At 46.0% G+C, this 23,347-nt stretch overlaps 1 protein-coding gene across 1 annotated transcript in view; it reads left to right on the forward strand.

Annotated features, from left to right (window-relative positions):
* Window positions 1-23,347, forward strand: part of LOC147710990 (uncharacterized) — a 151,037-nt gene that overhangs the window by 108,894 nt on the left and 18,796 nt on the right. Inside the window, exon 12 of the mRNA XM_086920088.1 lies at window positions 4,898-4,990. Coding sequence (XP_086776214.1) covers window positions 4,898-4,990 — 93 coding nt within the window. The remainder of the gene's footprint in view (window positions 1-4,897; window positions 4,991-23,347) is intronic.

Below are 23,347 nucleotides of genomic sequence, written 5' to 3' on the forward strand. Positions count from 1 at the left end.
CCCGGAATTCGGGCAATGATGTAACAAATGTATGAACATTGGGGACATGTACAGGGTTAAAGAACCAGGATCTGTAAAAACACCCAAATAACTTCAACAATATTGTGTTAAATGATGTTCAAAAAATGATTGTATGAGTAGTAAACAAGGTGTTTGTAAATATAATGCGTGTACATATGAAAAGAACTACGATGCCCATAATTCCAAGTTGTAATGACAGGAAGTCACGTAACAATCATGTGGCTTTGTTTAACCACTCCTTAAAGGAAGTTAGTGGATTGATCTAACATTGACCATGATCAAGCCGTCAGTTGGCGGCGAAACGCGTTGGTAATTAAATCGATCTTGAGAACTTTGGATAAATAAAAGAAATTGGGAAGTGAGATCCTTACGAGTGCGTGTTCATTTCCTGGCATAAGGAGGAGTGGATGATATATATATATATATATATATGAACAAAACAATCTTCTAGTAAACCACACTCCTGTTGTGGAAACGAAGACACGGACCCAATGGATGCAGTCAAGGAGATTTTTAATAAAAACCTCGCTGGTTACGCGTTTCGAGCAACTAGTGCCCTTGGTCACACACCGCGCACCAGGTCAGCTACAAATTTATACGTTTTTTTTACCAGTGATGCTCCACCCATTGACGTGAGTTACAAGGTGTAGACATAGAAAAAACACGTATTTCATTATAAACTACGTGCACACCTCTATTTACAATCAAAACAAATACCAGAGTTGGTGGCATTTAGGAAAAATTATATCTGCATGAATGCAATTATAATGACATGTTAAACCATAGCCATGTACAAAAAAATACGTATATATATAATATATATACATATATCAGTCCTATATAAAAATGTGCCCATTAGATTCGAATCCATCTGCATAGTCTTAGAAAAATATATATATACTATCTATATACAATATCACAAAGTTGTACAAAAAAAAAAAATATATATACATATCTACCCATATACATATATACATATTTATATCTTACAAAAATACACACTCTATTCTTATTTACAAATCTACATCCATTACAAACCCAATTGAGAGCTTCCATGGCATTTCGATGGACACATGGACACATGTCTATGTATAATTCAGGAAAATGTACAACATCAACATGTACATGTACTTATAGCGTACCAACACTGATATTAAATAACCCACTGGTGATAAATCCTAATGTGATCTATATTAGAAATATAGTTAAAGTGCAAAATCGTGAAGTAAAAACAAGTTATTGGTTGACTAAAATACATTAGTCCCCAAATTATTCTTTAAATGGATAGAGACATAATATATACAAGAAGGCAATGTACATCAAGGTCAGTGTGATAAACGAATCCTTGTTGGACTCCCATGTGGTGCCAGATCGGCGCCATCTGGTATCAGTTGTTGTATTCAGAATGACCTTGAAGAGAAAAATATAGAAAAACCCACATAAGAATATTACGCATGGTGAGACTACAACAGATGATGTAAATCTTCAGTGGTGTTTAACCCATTCGGGTACTTGCTGTCTAGTTCAATTATGTATTCGGTTTCCTTTTTTCGTAGCAGTCTTTCTCTGTCGCCTCCTCGCACGAGGGGCGCAACCACATCAATAACATAATATGATAAGTTCGATAAATCATTGTTGTGTGTGGACTTGAAATGACGTGCTACTGGGTACGTATTGTCACTGTTAACGATGGCTCGTAAGTGTTGCAAGATCCTGGCGTGCCCCTGTAGCTTGGTACTGCCCACATATCGTAGGCCACAGGTGCATGTCAGGACATATATTGCAAACTCACTGTGACAATTAAAATATCCCCGGATGGCTTTCCTCCTAGAACTGAAAGGTGTAAAGTAATGTGATGTGTTTACACCGAATTTACAAGCCCTACAGGAGGAACATTTAAAGAAACCTTTTTGTTTAAGCCAAGTGCTGCTCTTTCCTAATTCAGGGCTATTTTTGACTAGACAGTTGTGCATACTAGGTGCTTTTTTGTACGTTATAGTGGGGGCACTGGGGATAATATCACCCAGGACACTGTCAGTTCGAAGAATTGACCAGTGCTTCCTCACAATGGACCTTATTTGTTTTTCTTGTTTACTGAATGCCAGTATGAGTCGAGGGGCAAGGTTATCTGATTCCATGTCTACAGTTTCAGATGTCAGAAGAGATTCCCGAGGCTTAGCTCGACATCGCCTCAGTGCGCTGTTTAGGACCTCGTTATTATATCCCCTTGCTCTCAGTCTGTTCATCGTGATCTGTGCCTCTTGTTCAAAGGTTTCAGGAGTGCTGCTGATTCTCTTAACTCTAAGCAGCTCCCCATATGGAATATTGGTGATGACGTGTTGGGGATGCTTACTGCTAGCATGTAATATACTGTTGCCAGCCGTCGGTTTTCGATATAACGACGTGGCAACAGTATTATTGGCAATGGTAACATGTACATCTAGGAAATCTGCTTGCTCTTTGCTGATGTAGGCCGTAAAAAACAGGTTATCATTGTTCTGATTAAGAGCATCAACAAAAACTTTAGCGCTTTCCTCATCCCCCTCCCAAATACAAAACACATCATCAATAAACCGTTTCCAGTATCGAACCTTGTCAAATCCGGGAGTGTTGGTGAGACCGCGCTCCTCCCACCAGCCTACATGCAAGCATGCGTAGCTGGGGGAGAAGCACGATCCCATCGCCACACCTCGCACTTGTCTCCAGACATTCTTAGCAAACATAAAGTAGTTGTTATTTAAACACCAATGCACTAACTCACACAACATCTTGTTGTGTGCATAATATTCACAAGATCGGGAACCAAGATAGTGTGTGATGGCGTTCAATCCTTTAGTGTGGTCTATGGAGGTGTATAAAGACTCAATATCTAAAGTCAAAATGCACCAATTTTCACGCCACTGGATGGAATTGAGTTTATTAAGAAAGTCCCCCGTGTCTTTTAAATAGCTGGGCAAATCTTTGACAATGTCCTGCAGAAAAAAGTCTATATAATGTGAAATATTCTCCCCCACACTATTGATGGCCGCTATAATAGGGCGGCCCGGAGTGGGAATTTTCTGCTTATGAATTTTAGGGATCAAATACAGTATCGGTATCACCGGATATTCTCTATGCAGGTAGTCAAATTCAGCTTGGGAGATCAAATTAGTTCTTTTGTAGGACATTAACATTTTTTTCAAGCTGTCTTTGGCTCGTTTGTAGGCCATCCCATTTGATCTTTCGTAGCAGGTGGGGTCATTTAGCTGTCTCATGGCTTCGGCCATATACTCTTCCTTTTTCCACAAGACAATATTACCCCCCTTGTCAGACTTGTTAATAACAACTTCCTGATTTTGACTAAGTTTTTTCATTAGAGTATTATATTGTATGATCCTAGCATTGTTCTTGTTAGATTGTGCCTGTGTAGAACGGTTAAGCCTTTTCAGATCTTCCGTCACGCACTCGTGATAGATATCAATTGCATCTTTAGGCATGACGGGTAAAAAGGTGCTTACCGGTTTGAAAGGACTTTCTCCCGCTCCTCTCTGGCGAATGTCCACATTGCTCAATTCTCTTTGGGTATTTTGAACTCCTTCATCATCCGGTATATATATACAGGCTCACCCGGTCTCCCCCACACCAACGGAACGCAGGGTGCACCGGCGCTCCGCCCCGACTCGCACAGCCCAACAATGCACACACTTGAGGCCTTGTTATCTTTCCCAGAGACTATCTCTGCATAAGACATAGTCACCCCTTAAAGGGAAATTGAGGATGGCTTCACGGGATGCGCACAGGCACTTAATTATCAACACCGGGGCTTGTGACAGTCTGCCACTAGGCGGCACTGTCTCAGATGATTACAACAATAGTAAATTATTAATTCAATATACATTAAAAATTACTATAACTACAGTCCAAACCATTGTTTTGGCTTTGGGGGCCTGGAATAGTCTGAATTGTCACACTTGTAGGAGTGTGATGGTTAGTAGTTGTGTTGTTACTATCAATGGCAGCGTTGTCAAGGGCAAATGGTAGTGCAAGCTGCAGTGGTCTTCGGACAAGAGCCCTGGCACTTATTTATTTACAAATTAAGCACTGCCTGTGCCGAGCACCGGAAACCACCAGCCCAAATTAAGCACCTGGGAGACTTATTTATGAATGCCTGCATCACTTTTGCACCACTCTTTCATCACTTTTAGTGATGCAGCGATGGCTAATATAATGCGCCATGTTGCGCCATATTTATGAAGTGATGCATCTAGGCAGATGCGTCACTTTGTAAACCCCTGCGATACATTATACCTGCGCCAGGTATAATGTATGCATGGTGGGCATTCCCCTGCAAGAAAGGGTCGTAGGAGTGGCACAGTGAAATCTATGAGATTTTGTTGCACCACTTCTAGGACGCCAATGCGTCAAAACCTTATGCCTGTCTCATAGCAGGCGTAAGGGTGATGCAGGTCTTTTTACATGGGGCTTGCCCCATGTGAAAGAACATTGCTGGAGTTGCCTCACACTTCCAAGACAACTCCAGCAATGCACCACTTTTGTGTGGCAGATACATCAGTAATACTGATCTATCTGTCATTCCTTGCGACATGATGCGTCATACAGTAAATATGACGCATCATTCGTGTTGCAACTGCAAGGAGGGCGCACTGAGAACTGTTGTATTGCTGCTTTCATGCAGCAATGCAACACTTTTCTTAAATGAGACCCTGGGTGTACAACATGTTCCCAGGACTCTGGTTGCCTGGGCTTGTCAAGAGTTGTTGCTCTCTTGCTTCTTCCAGCTATGACCAGCTATCTGCAGAGCCAGTCCTCCAACTGATCACATAACTGATACAGTAGATACACATACATATGGTTCTAACATCTATCTTTATTTCAGTGGCACAGCCAAAAAGAAGATAGCTATGGGAAGCTCCTGAGACACAGAGCCCTGATGAAAGAAGAACAGTATCACCTTCAGCAAGCAGAACAGGTGAGCGGTGAACTGCACTTGGTTTGAGACTCATAGTGCAGTGGATTCTTGAGACATAGAGGGTGTAAACAGAATATATTGCACTGATCTGGGATGTGCACTACAGAAATGTATTGAGACATAAATTGTGAAGGAGTTATGTGTACGGAGGACCTGAAATCTTTATTATGAGGAGTGCAATATAATAGAAAAAAGAGCTGTAGAGTGCTTTATAACTGGACTGGAAAGGTGTGTTGTGTGTGGAGTGCAGTTTGAGGAACATTTAAATGATATTGTCAATGTGAAGAGGTGGAACAAGGGACCTGTGAAAATTGAGATGTATTGAATACAGTGCACTGAAAACTCATAACTTTAGACCCAGGAGTGCAGTTCATTGATTAGTTGAAATGGTTTGAGTGAGGTCTGTATTGAGCCATGGTGTTAAAACATTAGAAGCATATAGTATGAGTGCAGCTCTCCCTTCTAGGCTTGTGGGCTCTGCTCTCCATGTTTAATGCCCTTTTTAGGTCGAGCATTCGAGACCTCTTGTATATACTTTAGTATATACTTATATGTGTATGTGCTTTGTAGGCTCTGGAGATCATTCCTAGGACTTGTCAGCTTCCGCTAAGGGACTTTTTTTTCTGTTCAACTGCCTCTACTTAACTGTCTTGATAGAAAACGACCAGCAGAGGTCAGTAAAATACCAGAATTCCTTTCTGCTGAGGGACTTTCTGTTTTTTAATTTTTCTGACAACTTCTCTATTTAACTTTCTTGATAGAAAACGACCAGCAGAGGTCGGTAAAATGCCAGAATCCCTTTAGCATTCTCTAGATTCCACGCCATAGAAATTGTCTTCCACGAGTATATGTAGACAATAATATTTTTTTCAAATCTTGTATTTTCAGTGATCTGACCATCGAAGGCCCTGCTTTTATATTAAAAACAGAGCTTTGGACTATACCATTTCCTGCTGAAAGGCAATATTTCTCTCCATGTGTTCACATACCTGTCATGTCACGCAGTTTGGTGAATACTTTCCTTCCATGTTAAAGAACAGTAGATGTTTCAGCACCCAGGCTAATGTGCTGCATAGCTAAATACATATAAGGTTCCAAAGGTGAGGCCGATTGCATTGCAAATGCTTGTTTTATTACAATACTTGTGAATAATAGGCTATTATTAGTATAATAAAAAAAGAAAACCCTTGCTACAAGCGAGGGTCCAGCAGCAGCCAGAGGCAGTGAATCTGTCTGATGGCTGGCAAGGCTCATAGATGTGCCTTGACCACTTATCAGGCAGATTTCCCAGGGCCAGCAAAGTCCCAGCAATGGCCTCAGAATACTAAGGGTGCCTTAGCGATTGAATGTTGGCATCTCTAGACCTCCTTGTCTATCTGGGTACACACAAACGAGCAGTCATGAAGTAGCTTGATGCGGGTGATGTGGTGTGAGTCTAGGTACAGTACTACACAGTCATTACCACTGGATTAAAGGAGGAAATGCCCAACCAGAGTGGTGGTAACACAATACTTTAGAAACAACTCAAGAATCTGCAAGTCTATTTATATTATATATGTAAGTAAGTCATAAAAAGCTCACAATACAATAGACAATGAAAGAATAATATACAACGGTATGGTTGAAAAACCAGGACTGTGGGGCCTCACCCTTATGCATGCCAGGGTTTGCCATCTATGTTTCATCTATTTTCTCATTACACCTCTAGTAACTAATAGTGCATTATTCCCTATATTATAATACAAAAACGTCCTACCCTGATTGCCGCCTGAGTCAGGGAATCTGTTGGATGGCTGGCACAAGCACATAGAGGGATGAGCACCAGCCATCAAAGAAATTACTAGGGCTGGTGAGTCCTAGCCCTGGCATTATGGGCCAGACACACACAAGAACATCTGCATTTGTAATCACATCAGTATTACCTGTAAAGGTAGCTCTGGGAGCTTTAGCTATCACTTATATAGTACCCTGTACTATGCTTCAATCACCTCCCATTGAGTCACAATGGGGGGTGAGCATGGGAGCCACATTGTCCTCACTGTATACTGTAACAAGTTGAGTGAGGATGAGTTGAAAAAGCAAAAGGCTGAAACGTGGACCTGCTCAGGTATAAGCAACTACAATTGGCAGTAGCGGTCGATGGTATTATGAAGTAGTGGGGAGGGTAGGAGGAATACAAATGAAATAAAAGTGAAATGTGGATGAGTAAGAAGGGTAGGAAAGAAAGAGTGACGGGTGAGGACTCTAGGGTGGAATATTGTAAGAAATGGGAGGCAAAGAGAAGTGATGTGAAGAAAGTGGATGAGAGAACATTATAAAAGAGAGTGCTGCTCTAGAGGGTACACGAGGAGAGGGAGGACAGGGCATGAAAAGAGTGCACCTGAAGATGCTTACAGGTGGTGAGAGGGAGCAAAGGGAGGGCTGGGGAAGTAAGGATGTGGAAGAAGTGAGGCGTAGCCAGAGATTGGGGGCGGGGGGTGGGGGGTAGAGGAGTAGGTGCAATGGAATGGTAAAGTGAGGGGGAGTGGCGTAGCGGAAGGAGAGAAGGAGCACGAGAGACTGCGCAGAGAGGTCAAGAGTGACGTGTGTGGTGGTTTGCATCAGGAGGCACTGGGACAAAGGCAGTCAGAGAACGAATGAAAAGAGACAGGCCACGTGGAGTGAGAGACAGCGAAGTGGAGAGGGTGGTCACAGGATTAGAAGCGGCCCATGTAGAAATGTGGGGAAAGAAGTGAGCCGCGGAAGGACTGCATGGTGCACACGGGAAGGAGGGGAGGAACAAGGGAGAGGAAGGACACCTTCGGGTAATGTTTGCGCTATATAAAAAAGCACATTAAATAAATAAGTAAATGAAGTCCGCTTTAGAAATTGTAAAATTCCTGGAGTCCAGTTTGTTTTGCCATCTGCCGTCAAGTATTTTCAGTCGAGCAAGGAGTACGATTACAAACATGAATATTACGAACCTCCTGGAAATTAAAGATACTTGCTATGGCTGCAATAAATGTGCTGGTTTGTAGAAAGGATTCCTGTAAACAACAAGCTCTTGGCATTGCTGTGATTAAGGGGGAGGAGAAATGCGGCTCGGGAGCAAATTGTAACGAGCGTGTGAATGGGAAGAGCGGCCGTGGGAGGTGGGAGGGGAAGTCGGAGAGTGCAAAGTGCAGGCGTGGGGCGGGGAGTGGAGCCTTTGAAGTGTGTGTGGCTTTCATGTGGTGATGCGAGGAAGGCGGATAGAAGCGCGTTCACGAGACCACATGCACTTCTGGAAATCCGCTTTTTTCAGAGCTTAGTTTAGCTTTTATTTTAGCCCCTATAGTCATGTCCTAATCATTCCTTGCGGAATGGAATAGGACGAGACTTAAAAATGACACTTACATGGTCCGACGGCCGCCTTCGGCCAATCTTCGCATCCTTCTCAAGAGCCTGCTGCACACTTCGCAGGCTCCCAGGTCCCAATCCCACCGCAATTCACATTCCTGGAATGTAGCCCTGGGATTGTTCTGAGCACCTTGGTTCGGTGCTCAGACATTCACTTGGAGCCTGTGTTGGTCTCCCCACCCAGCTGTACAATACAGCTAGGTGGAGAAAGGCTAAGTGCGCATGATGCTTTGGCCAGCCCCAGAGGGTCAGCCAAACCATCATGCGCACTTGGCAGTGCCCACCACTCCATCCCCTTCTTTGATGCTGAAGCTGCCGTGTCAGGATGAATGGCCCACCTCTCCTTTGGCTCACAGCCTTTAGGACAACAAATAAAATGCTAATAAAAATGTTTAATATGATTTTATTTTTGTTGGTTGCCTCTGCTGGCTTTCAGTGGAGGGGGGCAAAGCTCCCCTGCCATAACGGAGGAGCCGCCCCTGCCCAATGACTGAGGTGGACTTACTCATTGCCCCATGCTGTATTCGGTTGTGGTCAGTCCAGTGAATGAAGAGAAATGACTAAAGCCCCCAATATGTATGTGTATGTACTAATGCATGTATATTTATTATGATTTTTTATTTATTTATTTTATTTATTTAGCTAAAGCTGTCTCTCGGCCACACCTAAAAGTGAATAATTAAATATAAATGATATACCTTAGAAGAAATGTACTCTTTGAAAATAGAGTATTACTTTTCATGCACATCACAGAAAAATATGATTCTTATTGGTACAAGAAAAAGGGTTCTGGTACATTTGAGTTACTGAACCCTAAAAACATAATTTGAACACACAATGATGTTTTACAAATTAAAGAAAAGATCATGAATAGAAAGAAAAAATGAGTGCCAAACTAAGGTATTGGCCCATCATGCTGTCATGTGCGGAGGCAAAATGTAAATGATAGTTGAACAGACCAATGGGTTAAGAGAGCAGACTCAAAGCCATCTAGCTATAGATCTGTGTGTTTTTTGTATTACTGTTTGATTGAATGAGGCGGGTGAGACCACTAGTGGAGTCTCTATACCAGAACTAAAAAGCAGCATCTATTCTTCATCACATAAGGATGAATAAATAGTAACATTCAATATATTAATTGCACAGCTGCTCACTTGTATGCCCTTGAGGACAGTGTGATATATGAGGTTGATACATAATCAAATCAGCACTGGTCTTCAATCAAAACTATGTAGAGCTTACTGAGACCCAGAACAAACTGAGGAGTGCACTCCAGAAATCCTTAGCTCACTATTTCCCATGTGAGTGGATGTACTAGTACCATCCATGTAGTAAGGTGCTTCTGAAATAAAAATGATAAATTGTAGAAAAAGAAGAAATCTAAATTCCCCATAGTTCCTTACAGGCAGTGCATAGCTGTTGCACGCTGATACTATAAGTAAAGTGTTGAGATGAACAGAGAACTCAATGAGGATAGGCTAGACATACAGGGAAAGAGAGTGACAGAGTCAGTGTAATAGAGCAAGGAAGACAGGCATCTAAAGCTCTAAGGTCGATAGTATGGACCTAAGACATGCACTGATGTAACACACACAATGAGTAGCAGACTGTGTCATCGGAATTTGACTTTGGTGCAAAGATAATGAAGGCAAAGGATCAGGTGTCATTGGAAGAGTTTGCCAGAGAAGGCAAAAGTGATTTGAGTAGATTAAAGGAAATCAGAACTATCAAGAAATCAAAGCTGTGGCAGAACCTCCCTGAACTTAAAGATAATCCTTTGCTGGTGGGTGTCAGAAGTGGTACAAAAAGGGCAGAACACGGACAGGGCTCCTATTCAGCTCTGTGCCCAAACTATAGGATATCACAATAAAGACCTGAGCGGACAAAAGGAAGACAGGAGAAGAGAAACTGCAACTCCTCGGTATAATTTGGTATATTAGGTTAGGGACAACTGGTAGACTCAACAATACACAGTATGGTACAACGCCCTTACGAATTCTAAATCCTAAGGATATATAGTGCCATTTCCAATTAGTCCGAGAGTGAAGTTATTTCTAAACATACAAATATAACTATAAAGCAGACATCTTATTAGCTTTCTCAGTGTTGGAGTTATGGTGATCTGTAGTGCTGTACCGGGATTCAAGTTCAGATCAGCGGTGGTCGGTGCAGGCAAGAGCGGTGAGGCTGGGCGATGTCGACAGACGACGGAATAGGATTTATCCCTATTCCCTCATCTGTCGGCATCCCACCCAGCCCCGCTTACCTGCACTGACCGCCGCTGGTTCATATCCAAAGAAAACGGGAGCAAGTCAAAACCAGTAACTACTTGTGCACAATCCCCTCCCAGTTTCACTGTCCTCTGGGTACCATAGTCCTCAATGCCAGGTTGTTCTTGGTAAACATCTTATCAATGAGGAGCCATGTTGATAAGCCAAGTGTGCAGTGAGCGTGCTACACCCTGTTGAAGTCCGTGATTTCTGTCACTGGACAAAATGGCAGCTTGATGGTTCCACATAAACTTAACCAAGGGGTATCTCAGATATATGTTCTGGTGCCCCAACAATTTACTACTCAACTCTAAAGATGACTTCAACCATAGCATTGTATGGCTATTCCTTTACCTATGACTGCTGAAGGCTTGCTAATAACAACAAAGCAGTACACATTCCGCATTTGCTCTTAAATATATATTTAGCATTCTGCACAGAAAAACCTATCATTTTCAATACTTAAAATGGAAGGTAGTGGTAGGAGGTTGACGTATCAGATGAGAAACTCCTGTGTGTACCAGGCAAATCTAGATATTGTTCTCTTTTGGCTACTGAGATTTACACTTGACATAGTGGATGAAACAAAAGAATCGAGACAAAAAAGGTGCAATGATACCAGTGCTTTATGCACAGGCTTTCCTTGTCTTAGTAGGAAGTTTGAGGTAAGCCATTTGCACCAACATGCAGTAAGATTCAAGGCATTACAGTCTAAGTGAAGGACGGCGGTAGGGGGACAAGGTACATTAGCTCCATAAAGGATCTTGAGCATACATTTTCTAAGCCGCAACCCCAGGTTTTGGTTCAATTGTGTAAATCTGTAATTAGCTTTCGGAGAAGCCTTTCTATTACAAGCAACTATATTTCCATAGTCCCTCTGGTATTGAGGGTCAAAATTTGTGTTAGATTGATAGGGTTATTTATTACATTCAATTTGTATTCCATTGATGTAGTAAAGTGTTGCAACCCACCCATCCCCGCCGAGTTATTGACAAATGGTCACTTAGGCAGCTCACTTGGATTAAAGAACAGGCTATAATAACTGGTGACTCCAAGATCTCACTTTGTATGTACTTAAAAGTTAAGCTAGTGTAGCAGGGTTTCCGTTCTCCCACAGAACTGTGCACAGAGATCTAGAACCTGGGTGAGTCAGGGTGACCCAGAACTCACCTTTGTTTCAGAAATCCCCTTACCAAACTAGCTACAGTGTCTCATCGGTAGTAAATACTTCCCAATGACTTAGACAATCCAGAACATGAACTTAGAATACCTCAGGTATCGTGGAACACATGAACACTCTTTCGTTATATAATCATTCCAAACCGAAACTGGGAGGCAGAGAACACACGTGCAAGTTTGAAATGTTTATTTTTCAATGCAACATTCTCAAACGCAGTATCTTATATAATATCAATATACATATTATAAAAATCAGAGTTAGCAGCATAGTCACTAATCCATAATAAGCAAAAGGTGATAGCATGTTATGATGCAAAGATCTATATAATTCTGTATCACCTATATTTCGCGCACCCTAATTAGCATATTATATTATATCTAAGAAGGTCTCATCTGGGTTCTTAGCAGGGCGGACCCATACCTCTAATTCTCAGTAGGAGGAGATCACATCAACCGCTACCAGCTCTCAGCATGCGAAGCATCAAGTGTGTTGTTTCATTCTCTGTAACTCTATCTTAAACCCACGTAGAGCCCAATCTTGGCAGCAACAGTATTTGTGTTATGACTAACGTGGTGCGAGGATCAGGCCTTCAACAACCTTGTGTTAGGTTATTCTTAGAGTGTGCAGTTCTCAGTGTGCAGACAGTTGTACCAAGTGTACCAAGCACGACTGATACCAAGGCAATAACATATTAGTTCGAGGCATGTGGGCTGCTAAATTCATATCTTTGCATTAGATCGCCACCTAGTGTTGGGTCCGGATGATCGCACATTGTTGTCCTGGAAGAGTCTTCGAAGTATCCTGAGATGGGTGGCTCCTCCCCTGGACTACAGTGCGCATGGGCATCGGCTCCATCCCCAGATTGTTTTTTTCCGCCATTGGGTTCGGATGCGGTCTCGACGTCTCTCCGTCGGAACCGATTAAACATCATTATTTACGGCCAAAAGGCCTTGGGTTCTTCGCGTCGGTATTGTTTGCGTACGGTCTCGAGCTTCTTCCGTCTCTCGGAGCCGGAATCACCGGAGTTTCTTACGACTCTTCGGACATCGAGGCCTTCTCATCGCGACTCGACGATAAGTTCCCAACATGGAGCGGAGTCCGTTTAAACTCTGTCCGCTCTGTGGGTCCAAATACCCACATATAGATGTACACCCGGTATGTAATAAGTGCCTTTCGCCAGACCATGACGAAGGAAGTTGCCGGGCCTGTGCGAAGTTCAGGTCGAAGAAAACTCTCACGATTCGGCGCGCGGTGCGCCTTGTGGCCCAGCAGGCGGCCCCGGATCCAGATAACATCTTCGGCGACCAAGAAGACGAGGACCAGAGCCATCATCTTCAAATCTCCCCGCCTGAGACGGAGGTCGAGGCCGATCCGGAATATGACGACGACGGAGTCGTGGGTCAGGGCCTTGAATACGTCGACGAGGTAGGAGACGACGCGATGGTTTATGGGGCCGAGGAAGATAGCTCAGAGGACGAGCTATGCCCCGAAGTTGAAGAACACCATGAGGGGGTCGCGGGATCGCCTGTCGGCCTTACCCAAGACCCTGTAGCGCAAGCCACGGCCCCGCCTGTCGGCCCGGCCACGGACATACTTGCTGCGCCTAGGGTTTCGAAACCGAAACTGAAAGCAACGGTCTCGACTGCACCTAAAATGGCCGACCCGAAACCGAAACCGAAAGTGAAGGACTCGAACGTCCCTAAGATGGCGGTCGCAACGGCAAAAACAAGTAAACCGGCGGCCTCATCGACTCCGTCGACCTCCGGTCCACAGAAGTCGAAGAAACACGGCGATTCCTCAGGTTCGAAATCGGCGCCAGAGGAGAGATCCTCTAAGAAGGGTGGCACGCACAAGTCAAGCGCGCCGGCGCCGGCGAAGCCTGCTAAAGCAACCGACACAGCACCGGCTCCAACGGGGACATCTGCGCATCGATCCAGGGACTCGGGGTCGGCGCCGTCCATCCCTCCAAAAGACCAACGGAACGTTGCACCCGAAGGCAAGGCCACCTCGTCGGTGCCAAAGACATCGGTCACCGAAGCATCTCTTGTGGCTGCTTCACTACAAAGAATTAAGGACAAGGTTTTTTCCTCGTCGACGCCAACGCCATCGACGCAGAAGGCGGCAGATGTCCCGGTCAAGCCGGCAAGCAAGCTCCTCTTCCTTCTACCGCCAAAAGTGGTGCCAAAGGCCTTTTCCTCGAAATCGACGCCAAAGAAGCCGGATTCTTCTACGGCGGGGACATCTTCGGGTCCAGTGCTCGACCCTGAAGAGGATTCGGAGTGTTTTATAGACGCGGACACGGGGAAGTTGACCCTTTATAAAAGGAAGATCACTTCGCAGCCGGTGGAATCCTACGTCATTCCCCTAAAGAAGAAGAAGTTTCCACAGGACGCCTCTGTCCTCATGGAACCTATTCTGCCTCCTCTGGGAAGGAGCCCAACACCGTCTCCAGACCACTCTGACAGTGGGGACTATGGTGAAGATGAACAATACACGTTCCCAGCAAATGAACCTGATGCGCAGCCAGATTCTTATTATGGCATTGGTGACCAAGGCAACCAAGACGTGGGGCAGGACCCACAGTCCTTCAGTACACGTGCATCCCCTACGGAGGATTCTGCAGGTTTTCATGCACTAATTGAGAGGGCAGCTGCTAATCATGATGTGGACATGCATGCTGACCCAGTCGAGGAAGACTTTCTATTCGACACGTTTTCAGTTTCGGAAAGAAATGTTAAGACACTGCCTATGCTCAAAGGGGTCCTCAAGCACGCTGCGGACATCTTTAAAGAGCCTACCAGGGCGAGGGTGGTCAACCCACGTGTTGAAAAAAAGTACAGACCAGCGCCTGCAGACCCTGCATACATTCGAGGACAGTTGCCGCTTGACTCCTTGGTGGTAGCAAACGCACGCAAGAGGGCCAACTCCCAATCAACGGGTGAAGCTCCTCCCCCGGATAAGGAGTCCAAAGTGCTAGAGGCAGGAGGCAAAAGAGTGGCTGCACAGGCTGCCACTTTCTGGCGTATTGCGAATACACAGGCACTACTGGCACGTTATGATCGATCTCATTACGACACACTAGAGCAGATTGTAGAACACCTGCCTCCGCAGTTTCAAGAAGGCACCAAAATGATTATACAAGAGGGACAACTGATCTCCAACGCAGCCATAAAGTGCGCACTTGATGTCGCGGACACAGCCGCTAGGGCCGTTAACACCAGTGTCATGCTCAGAAGACAGGCTTGGCTCCGCATATCGGGGTTCAAACCTGACATTCAGACAACCATACTTAATCAACCAGTCAATACGGATAGACTGTTTGGTCCAGATGTTGACACCACCCTGGAAAAGATTAAAAAGGACACTGAAACCGCTAAATCAATGGGGGCCCTACAATCTCAGCAGTTTCGTGGCAATAATTTTCGTCGCTCAGGTGCACGTGGAGTCACCAGAGGACCGATGGGTCAACAGTCACAGTTCCCTAGAGGTGGAGCACAGTCCTCGTACCCCAAACAAAACAAAAGGGGCTACAGGGGAAACAGCAACAAAGGACGTGGCAAAGGAGGCAACAATTCACGCTCCTCTGCCCCGAGCAACCAGTGACTCTCTGTCACTGCCCCCCGACCATTTAACACCTGTCGGGGGGAGAATACAGCAGTTCCTGCCCGTCTGGATCAACATCACCACAGACAGGTGGGTGCGACAGCTTATCCAGTACGGTTATTGTCTAGAGTTAAAGTCCACTCCACCCAACATTCCACCAAGGCAAAGACCTATGTCCGCAGAGCACTTGCACTTATTGCAGCAGGAGGTGTTGGTGATGCTGCAAAAAGGGGCAATCGAGCTCGTGCCAGTGGGGGAGGAAGGCACAGGGGTTTATTCTCTGTACTTCCTCATTCCAAAGAAGGACGGATCTCTCAGACCAATTCTGGATCTCCGTCCCCTCAATCTGTACATACTGTCAGAGCATTTCCACATGCTTACACTGCAACAGATTCTTCCTATGTTAAACAAAGGAGACTTCTTAGCAACCTTGGATCTCAAGGATGCTTATTTCCACATTCCGTTACATCCGTCCCACAGAAAGTACCTCAGGTTCACTATCCAGGGCACGCATTATCAGTTCAAAGTCCTACCCTTCGGAGTCACAACTGCCCCAAGGGTCTTTACCAAGTGTCTGGCGACTGTAGCAGCGCACCTCAGGAGGCAGAACATCCATGTCTACCCCTACCTCGACGACTGGCTCGTTCAAGCCAGATCGGAACAGCAGTGCGCCGCGGACATGTCGACTACCATTCACCTCCTTCACGACCTGGGTTTCTCGTTGAATTACCCGAAGTCACACCTTCAGCCGGCACACGTCCGGCAGTTTCTGGGTGCGACAATCAACACCCTGACGGCCTCGGCACAACCAAACCAGGTCAGGATAGAAGGCATGCAGTCCTTAATCCAGAAGTTCAGACCGGGACACTCGCTTCCAGCAAGAGTGTTCATGCAGCTGATAGGCATGATGGCCTCCTGCATCTTCATAGTCCCTCACGCACGGTTGCATATGCGCCCGCTCCAGGAGTGCTTAGCAAATCAGTGGACACAGGCTCAGGGAGAATTAACAGACCTAGTGTTGGTTACCAGTCGGGCATACAACTCTCTGCATTGGTGGACTCCACACAACCTTTGCAAGGGCCGACTGTTCCAGGAGCCAGTGCCACAGGTTATCCTGACAACGGACGCATCTCTCCAGGGATGGGGAGCACACCTGCTCACTTACACAGTGCAGGGACTATGGACGACGCAGCAACAGAAGATGCACATCAACTATCTAGAACTGATGGCGATCTTCATGGCACTCAAGTCCTTCATTGTACATCTGTGCAACAAAGTGGTGTTAGTCCGGACGGACAACATGACCGCGATGTACTACATCCAAAAACAGGGGGGCACCCACTCACCACAGCTGTCTCACCTGGCTCAGAGCATGTGGAAGTGGGCCATTCAGAGGAACATCTTCCTCATGGCGGAACACCTCCCGGGGAAGGACAATCAGATGGCGGATCTGCTCAGCAGACACAGTCATCAAATGCACGAGTGGGAGATACATCCATCGGTACTCCAGCCGTACTTCCAAAGGTGGGGGCGTCCAGACATAGACCTGTTCGCCACAAGGGAGAACGCAAAATGCCAAAGCTTCGCCGCCAGGTTCCCACACCCCCAATCGCAGGGCAATGCGATATGGATGAACTGGTCAGGCAAATTTGCTTACGCTTTTCCCCCGACACCCCTGATACCACTGGTGGCGAGGAAACTACGGCAACACTCCATGACACTCATCCTAGTTGCTCCAACGTGGGCGCGCCAAGCATGGTACACCACGTTTCTCGAGCTCTCAGTGGTCCCGCATCAAAGACTGCGCCTCACGCCCAGACTTCTGACGCAGAACCATGGAGAAATTCAGCATCCAGATCCGCAACAGCTCAACCTAGCGATCTGGCTCCTGAAGTCTTAGAGTTTGGGTACCTAAACCTACCTCCTGAATGCATGAACATCATCAAGGAGGCGAGGAAGCCGTCAACCAGAGCATGCTATGCCGCGAAATGGAAGCGTTTTGTCATTTACTGTGCAAACAATGACATAAACCCGCTAGATGCGTCTATCCCTAACATCATTTGCTATCTGTTACACCTTTACAAGTGCAAACTAGCGTACGCTTCTATTCGGATACATCTATCCGCCATCGCAGCTTACCTTCAGAATAGGCAGCATCTCTCAGTCTTCAGGGTGCCTGCCATTAAAGCTTTTCTTGAAGGCCTGAAACGAGTCATTCCCCCAAGAACACCGCCAGCTCCCGTGTGGAACCTCAATGTGGTCCTCACCAGGCTGATGGAACCACCGTTTGAGCCAATGCACTCGTGCGAACTGCAGTTCCTAACGTGGAAAGTTGCTTTCCTAATTGCCATTACGTCACTAAGACGCGTAAGTGAGTTGCAAGCACTCACGATACAAGAGCCTTTCATCCAGATTCATCCAAATAGGGTGGTACTACGTACTAACCCCAAATTTCTTCCAAAGGTGGTGTCACACTTTCATCTCAACCAAACTATTGATTTGCCTGCATTCTTCCAAAATCCACAAACAGTGGCGGAGAGGATGCTCCATACCTTAGACGTACGGAGGGCATTAATGTACTACATAGACAGGACACAACACTTTAGGAAGACAAAACAACTCTTTGTTGCCTTCTCACCACAACACAAAGGCAACCCAATCTCCAAAGCAGGAATAGCCAGATGGATTGTTAAGTGCATCCAAATCTGTTATCATAAAGCCAAGCGCACTTTAACAATACCCCCAAAGGCACACTCCACACGCAAGTTGGGGGCATCCATGGCTTTCCTTGGAAACATTCCTCTAGAGGATATTTGCAGAGCAGCCACGTGGGTTACACCACATACCTTTACAAAACACTACTGTGTTGATGTACATTCCAAACAGCAAGCGGCTGTAGGGCAGGCTGTTCTCAAAACACTTTTTCAGGTTTCTGCAGCTGGCACGGGCAACCGCCGCTGATGGAGGGACTGCTATGTATTCTATGCAAAGATATGAATTTAGCAGCCCACATGCCTCGAACTGAATATGCTACTTACTAGTATGCATCTGTTCTTGGCATGTAGGGCTGCTAACATTCATATCGCCCACCCTCCTCCCCGGTGCCTGTCGCAGCTGCAGATATACTATTGTATTCAATCATTAGCATGGACATCCTTTACACTTGCCACTCCATCCTCTGCCACAATGGCGAAAAACAATCTGGGGATGGAGCCGATGCCCATGCGCACTGTAGTCCAGGGGAGGAGCCACCCATCTCAGGATACTTCGAAGACTCTTCCAGGACAACAATGTGCGATCATCCGGACCCAACACTAGGTGGCGATCTAATGCAAAGATATGAATGTTAGCAGCCCTACATGCCAAGAACAGATGCATACTAGTAAGTAGCATATTCATTCTCAAATAAACCACATCTTTCGTCTAGGTTGAAAGCTACAATAACATCTGAGTCATTTTTTAGGGACTTTGGTACAAAACAATGCGTAGCAGGGACTATCCAAGTAATAGCACAGAAAACATTTAGAATTTCATCAAAGACAAGGAAAGTGGTGTAATATGCAAATTCCCATTAGTGATGACATGCCAGCAGTAATAAAGAAGGAACCAACACCTTTATGACACCAATATTCCACCCTCCATGAATGACATCAGCTCCTCCCTAGTGACAGTCTCTTTATTCTTCTTCGACCTCAGCTAAGGAATGCCACCTGGACAAGAAAGGGAAAATCAAGTGCAGGAGCAAAGCAGTGCATGGTAGTTAGGGTAAACTGGGAGGAAAACAGAAATAGGGAGGAAGCCTCTGAAGAACAAGGAGAAACAGTGTAGAAAGCAAGTAGAATGTTAAACAGCATTATATTAAGAACTACTGCTTGTACTGAGGACGTGGGCGATAGAGCTCCCCGCCGCCTGCATCTCCCAGCCTCATTCAGCAGCCTCTGCCTTCTCGCTTCCACAGGGAAGGGTCACCAGTGCACCCGGTACCTCAGGGGTCTGCTTGTGGTGCTCCAGGGGTGTGGGCCTCTTTGTGGGACCATTGCACTCTCCCGCCTCCAGCCCCGATGCCCTATAAAAAATGGCACCCCCACCTTGTTCATTGCGGCGGCCTCACTAACTCCTGCAGCTTCAGCGGTGAAAATTTGCAGGGGGAGCGCCTTCCCTACTTTAGATACTTGTCCTGCAGACTTGAGAGCCCCTTGTGACCTCTGTCTTCAGGCTGCGGAGGCTGGCGCACAGGAGTCATCTGTGCTTGACTCCAGGGCTCACACAGACCTGTGGTCCAGCTCTGTACATCCGGGCTGTTTTCAAGACATCTATGGCTGTGAGTTTAGGGGGGCTGGTGACCCTCTTTCTTATTTCTGCTGGGGGGCACAGAATGGTTGGCACCACCACAGTGTTTTGTTTCTGCACCGTTCCTCCTGGCCTACAGTGGTGTGCTGTTAGAGGCAGAAAGGTCTTCTGCTATTATCCTGTTATTGGAACAGTGCACACTGCAGTGGCTTTTGCGGGGCACCTCCCAAATGTCTGGAGCACTTCCTTCCCTATTGCAGTTGGTCTGCCAGAAGGTAGGACTCTGGTGCATTTCCTTGTGTGGTGTCAGCTTTATTTCATTACTGCTGGTCTTCTCTCCTGACTACTTTGGGTGCTCATTCCCGCAATTTCGAGGACCTGGTCTTTTGCTGTTCGGTCCCCCTTTGTGACATCAGGGGGGTTGGTGACATTTCCTGTGACCCTGCTATTTGCGCTCCCTGGGAGCAGACGCCCTGTACTGGTGCTGTTATGGGGTGCACTCAACACTCTAAGGATGGCAAAGCTATGAGTGCCCCCTTGCAGAGAATCAAGCAGGGCACTGGTGGTGGAGACACAGCATATACGGATGACAAGTTTGATAAACGTCTGCACTCCATTGATGCTTTTGGGGAAAGAGTGGAGGGCAAAATTGACTACCTTTCCATTGAGCTGGGTTTTTTCCGTGAGTATTTGCGGAAGGTTTCGGAGAGGGTTAGTGCCTTGGAGACCATGGTGCAGACGCTGATGCCAGCAGTTTAGTCAGCGGATCATCGCATCTCAGATCTTACGACTTAGACTCAATGCTTGGCCGCCGACTTGGACAACCAGGAGGGTTGGGCTAGGAGCAATAAGATTTGCATTGTAGGGCTACCCGAGAATGCTAAGGGCAATTCCTAGTTGGCTTTCCTTGAGACCTGGCGGCAGATGGTTGTGCTCCCCAGAAGGTCTCTCCAACTTGTACGCCCTGAAATGTGCGCACAGGAAACCAATGCAGGAACCTTGTCTAGGGACTCTGCTGCATCCTATGGTGGCCCACATACTACATTTCAGGGACTGGGATCTTCTCCTGCAGTAGGCCTGTGCTCATGGTCCATTTGAGTGGGCAATGCCAAGGTGTCTTTGTATCCTGACTTTAAACTCCAAGTTCAAACGCAGAGGGTATCCTTCTTGGTGGTGAAGAAGAAGCACGCAATGTGGGGCGGCTTTACTCCTTGCTCTTCCCCGCTCGCCTGTCAATCTAGTCTGAGGATACTGGGCATTTTTTCACAGATACATCTGTGGCTTGGAACTGGATTGAACTCTATAACAAGAGCACAGTGCAACCGGAGATGTCTGGGCCTAAACACTCTTCGCACCCCAAGCACCAATGTTCCCGGCAGTGAGGGATGACACGCCCTTCTAAGACACAGGTGGCACAGGAACACTGGCTGGTGGCTCCCTCTCTACTTATACTCTTCCGTTATAGATCTCATTGGCCTACATGATTTTTGTTGGTTCCTATTTGAGACCTGTGTGTGGGGTTGTTTGGATGGGATGGTTGCATTTCTCAGTCCTTGGGGGGTGTTGGGGGACTTTTTGGTGTGGTGGTCTGTGTTTTGTTGTGCATTGGTTAGTTTGTCAGTGGTGGTACGTGTGAGGTTGTGGCGATATATGTTTAGTACAATGGGGCCCACCTGTTTCCGTAAGATTGTAAATGTAAATGTAAATGTACATGTATTTATATAGCACAAATCACCGACCCGGTATCTAAGCGCTTGCTTAGGGAACCTGTCCTGGTATTTCCCTGTGAGATAACCCCGGCAGGGTATCCACAAGGTGAAAGCCAGGCATCCCACCGCGAGGGGCCGTTGTGGAGATTAAGCAAGCTATTGCCCAGAGTTGCAGAGTGTGAACCCATGAATCGAGTAGGCACCAGGGCGAGAATTGTCAAGTCCGTGGACATTTTCGGACTCAAGACCGAGCCGGGAATTGAACCCTGGTCCCGGGCTAGCTGGTTATTTGGGTGGTTCTGTTTCTAGGCAAATTAAGCATTATATTGAGTTGTCCTACTTGAAGTGCCAGGGAGTCCATGTACCGTTTCTCCAGGAGACCCAACTTATATAGACTGAGGGCCGAATGTTAGCAAGGCCAGCTTTACACTACTTCTTATTCTGCCTTTTCTCAGTATTTGGACAAGGATTTAGGTCTCTTTCCACTTGCATACAGCGATCACAGAACCAGAGGGTCATTATGTCCTATCGTTGGGGAGTCTAAATTGCAGGGATGTCACCCTCTTAACTATTTCTGCACCAAAAGTGGATCAGTCAACGTTTTATACCAGCTTGGCGCCCCTGCTTACACTTATGGTCCCCTACTTGAGGGTGGTGGGGGTGCGACTTTAAGTCTGTGGTGAATTTATGTCTGGATCGGCTTCATCTGTCTTTACGTGGTGCACCCACAGGCAGCCTGGCAGACGAGGTCTGGATATTCTGGAGAGTTTGTGGTCTGGACAGTGGGATTTAATAGCTTGTTGGCAGGTTTGTTATCCAGATGATCATGTGTACTCCTAACACTCTTGACTACATGATCTTGAGATTCGACTTGACCAGCTTTATATGTGGAGGGTGCTTTATGGCATAGTAGTAGGGCTGGAATATTTAGTGAAATCATATTGTGATCATGCTCCTGTGCTGGGCACGTTCCAATGATCCTCATCTAGATGTTGTGTGCCTACCTGGCGCTTTCATCAGCTTTTGGATGATCAGGCCTTCCATTGGAAAATCACATTTCTCAGTACTAGAGTGATAACGCTGATTTGGCCTCATCGGAGGGGATGGAGTGGGAGGCTATGAAGGTGGTGATCCAAAGGTATTGTATTTCTCGCAAAGTGGGAGTTTTCACACAGCATCTTATGGATATTCAACAGCAGAATCTGGTGCTAAGTGGTTTTCCAAGTGTGCAGGAAGAGACTCAGCATGGTATGGGATGCCTTCTGGAAGAGTGGGATAGGTTGTTTCAGCTTGTGGAACATCTTTTCTGTTTTAATTATAAGGCATATGTGTCTAAGGCACATGCTGAGCAGGGTAAATTGGGCAGGATGCTTGCATGGCTCTTGCGAAATGTTGAGGGAGGTCGCTCTTCACTTCAGTTCCGTGATCCTTCTGGTTTTTTATTTTATTTATTTATTTTAAATGTTTTATATAGCGTTGGCTCCACCCGAGGGTATCAGAGCGCTTTACATCAGCAGCGGTAGTATACAATAAAGAACAATCATGGCATTTGAAACTAAACACGTTGTACAGGTGCTCAAAACAGAAAAATAAGGGGAGGCAAAATACGAAACAAAAAGAATAATGGGAGCAGTTAGGGGAACCTAGTGATAAGAGAAACTTATGGATGGAGAATGGCGATGGGGAAGCCAGTTGCCGGAGCACTGGTATTAAAGAAGATAGTAAATGTAATAGTATGTCAAGGATGGTTCAGAGCACAGGATAGTAAGTGGGAGGAAGAGATAGGTGGAGGAGGGGGGTGAGGGTACAAGAGGAAAAGGAGAGGGGAGTGAGTGCGGGACAGGGGGAAGTCTAAAGAGGAAGGGGGAGAGGTAGCCGGAGAGACTAGGTATCCAATAAAAAATTAATTTCCCAAAAACTTGGCGAG

This window comes from Lissotriton vulgaris, chromosome 5 (genome assembly GCF_964263255.1).
Source record: "Lissotriton vulgaris chromosome 5, aLisVul1.2, whole genome shotgun sequence".
Classification (NCBI taxonomy): domain Eukaryota; kingdom Metazoa; phylum Chordata; class Amphibia; order Caudata; family Salamandridae; genus Lissotriton; species Lissotriton vulgaris.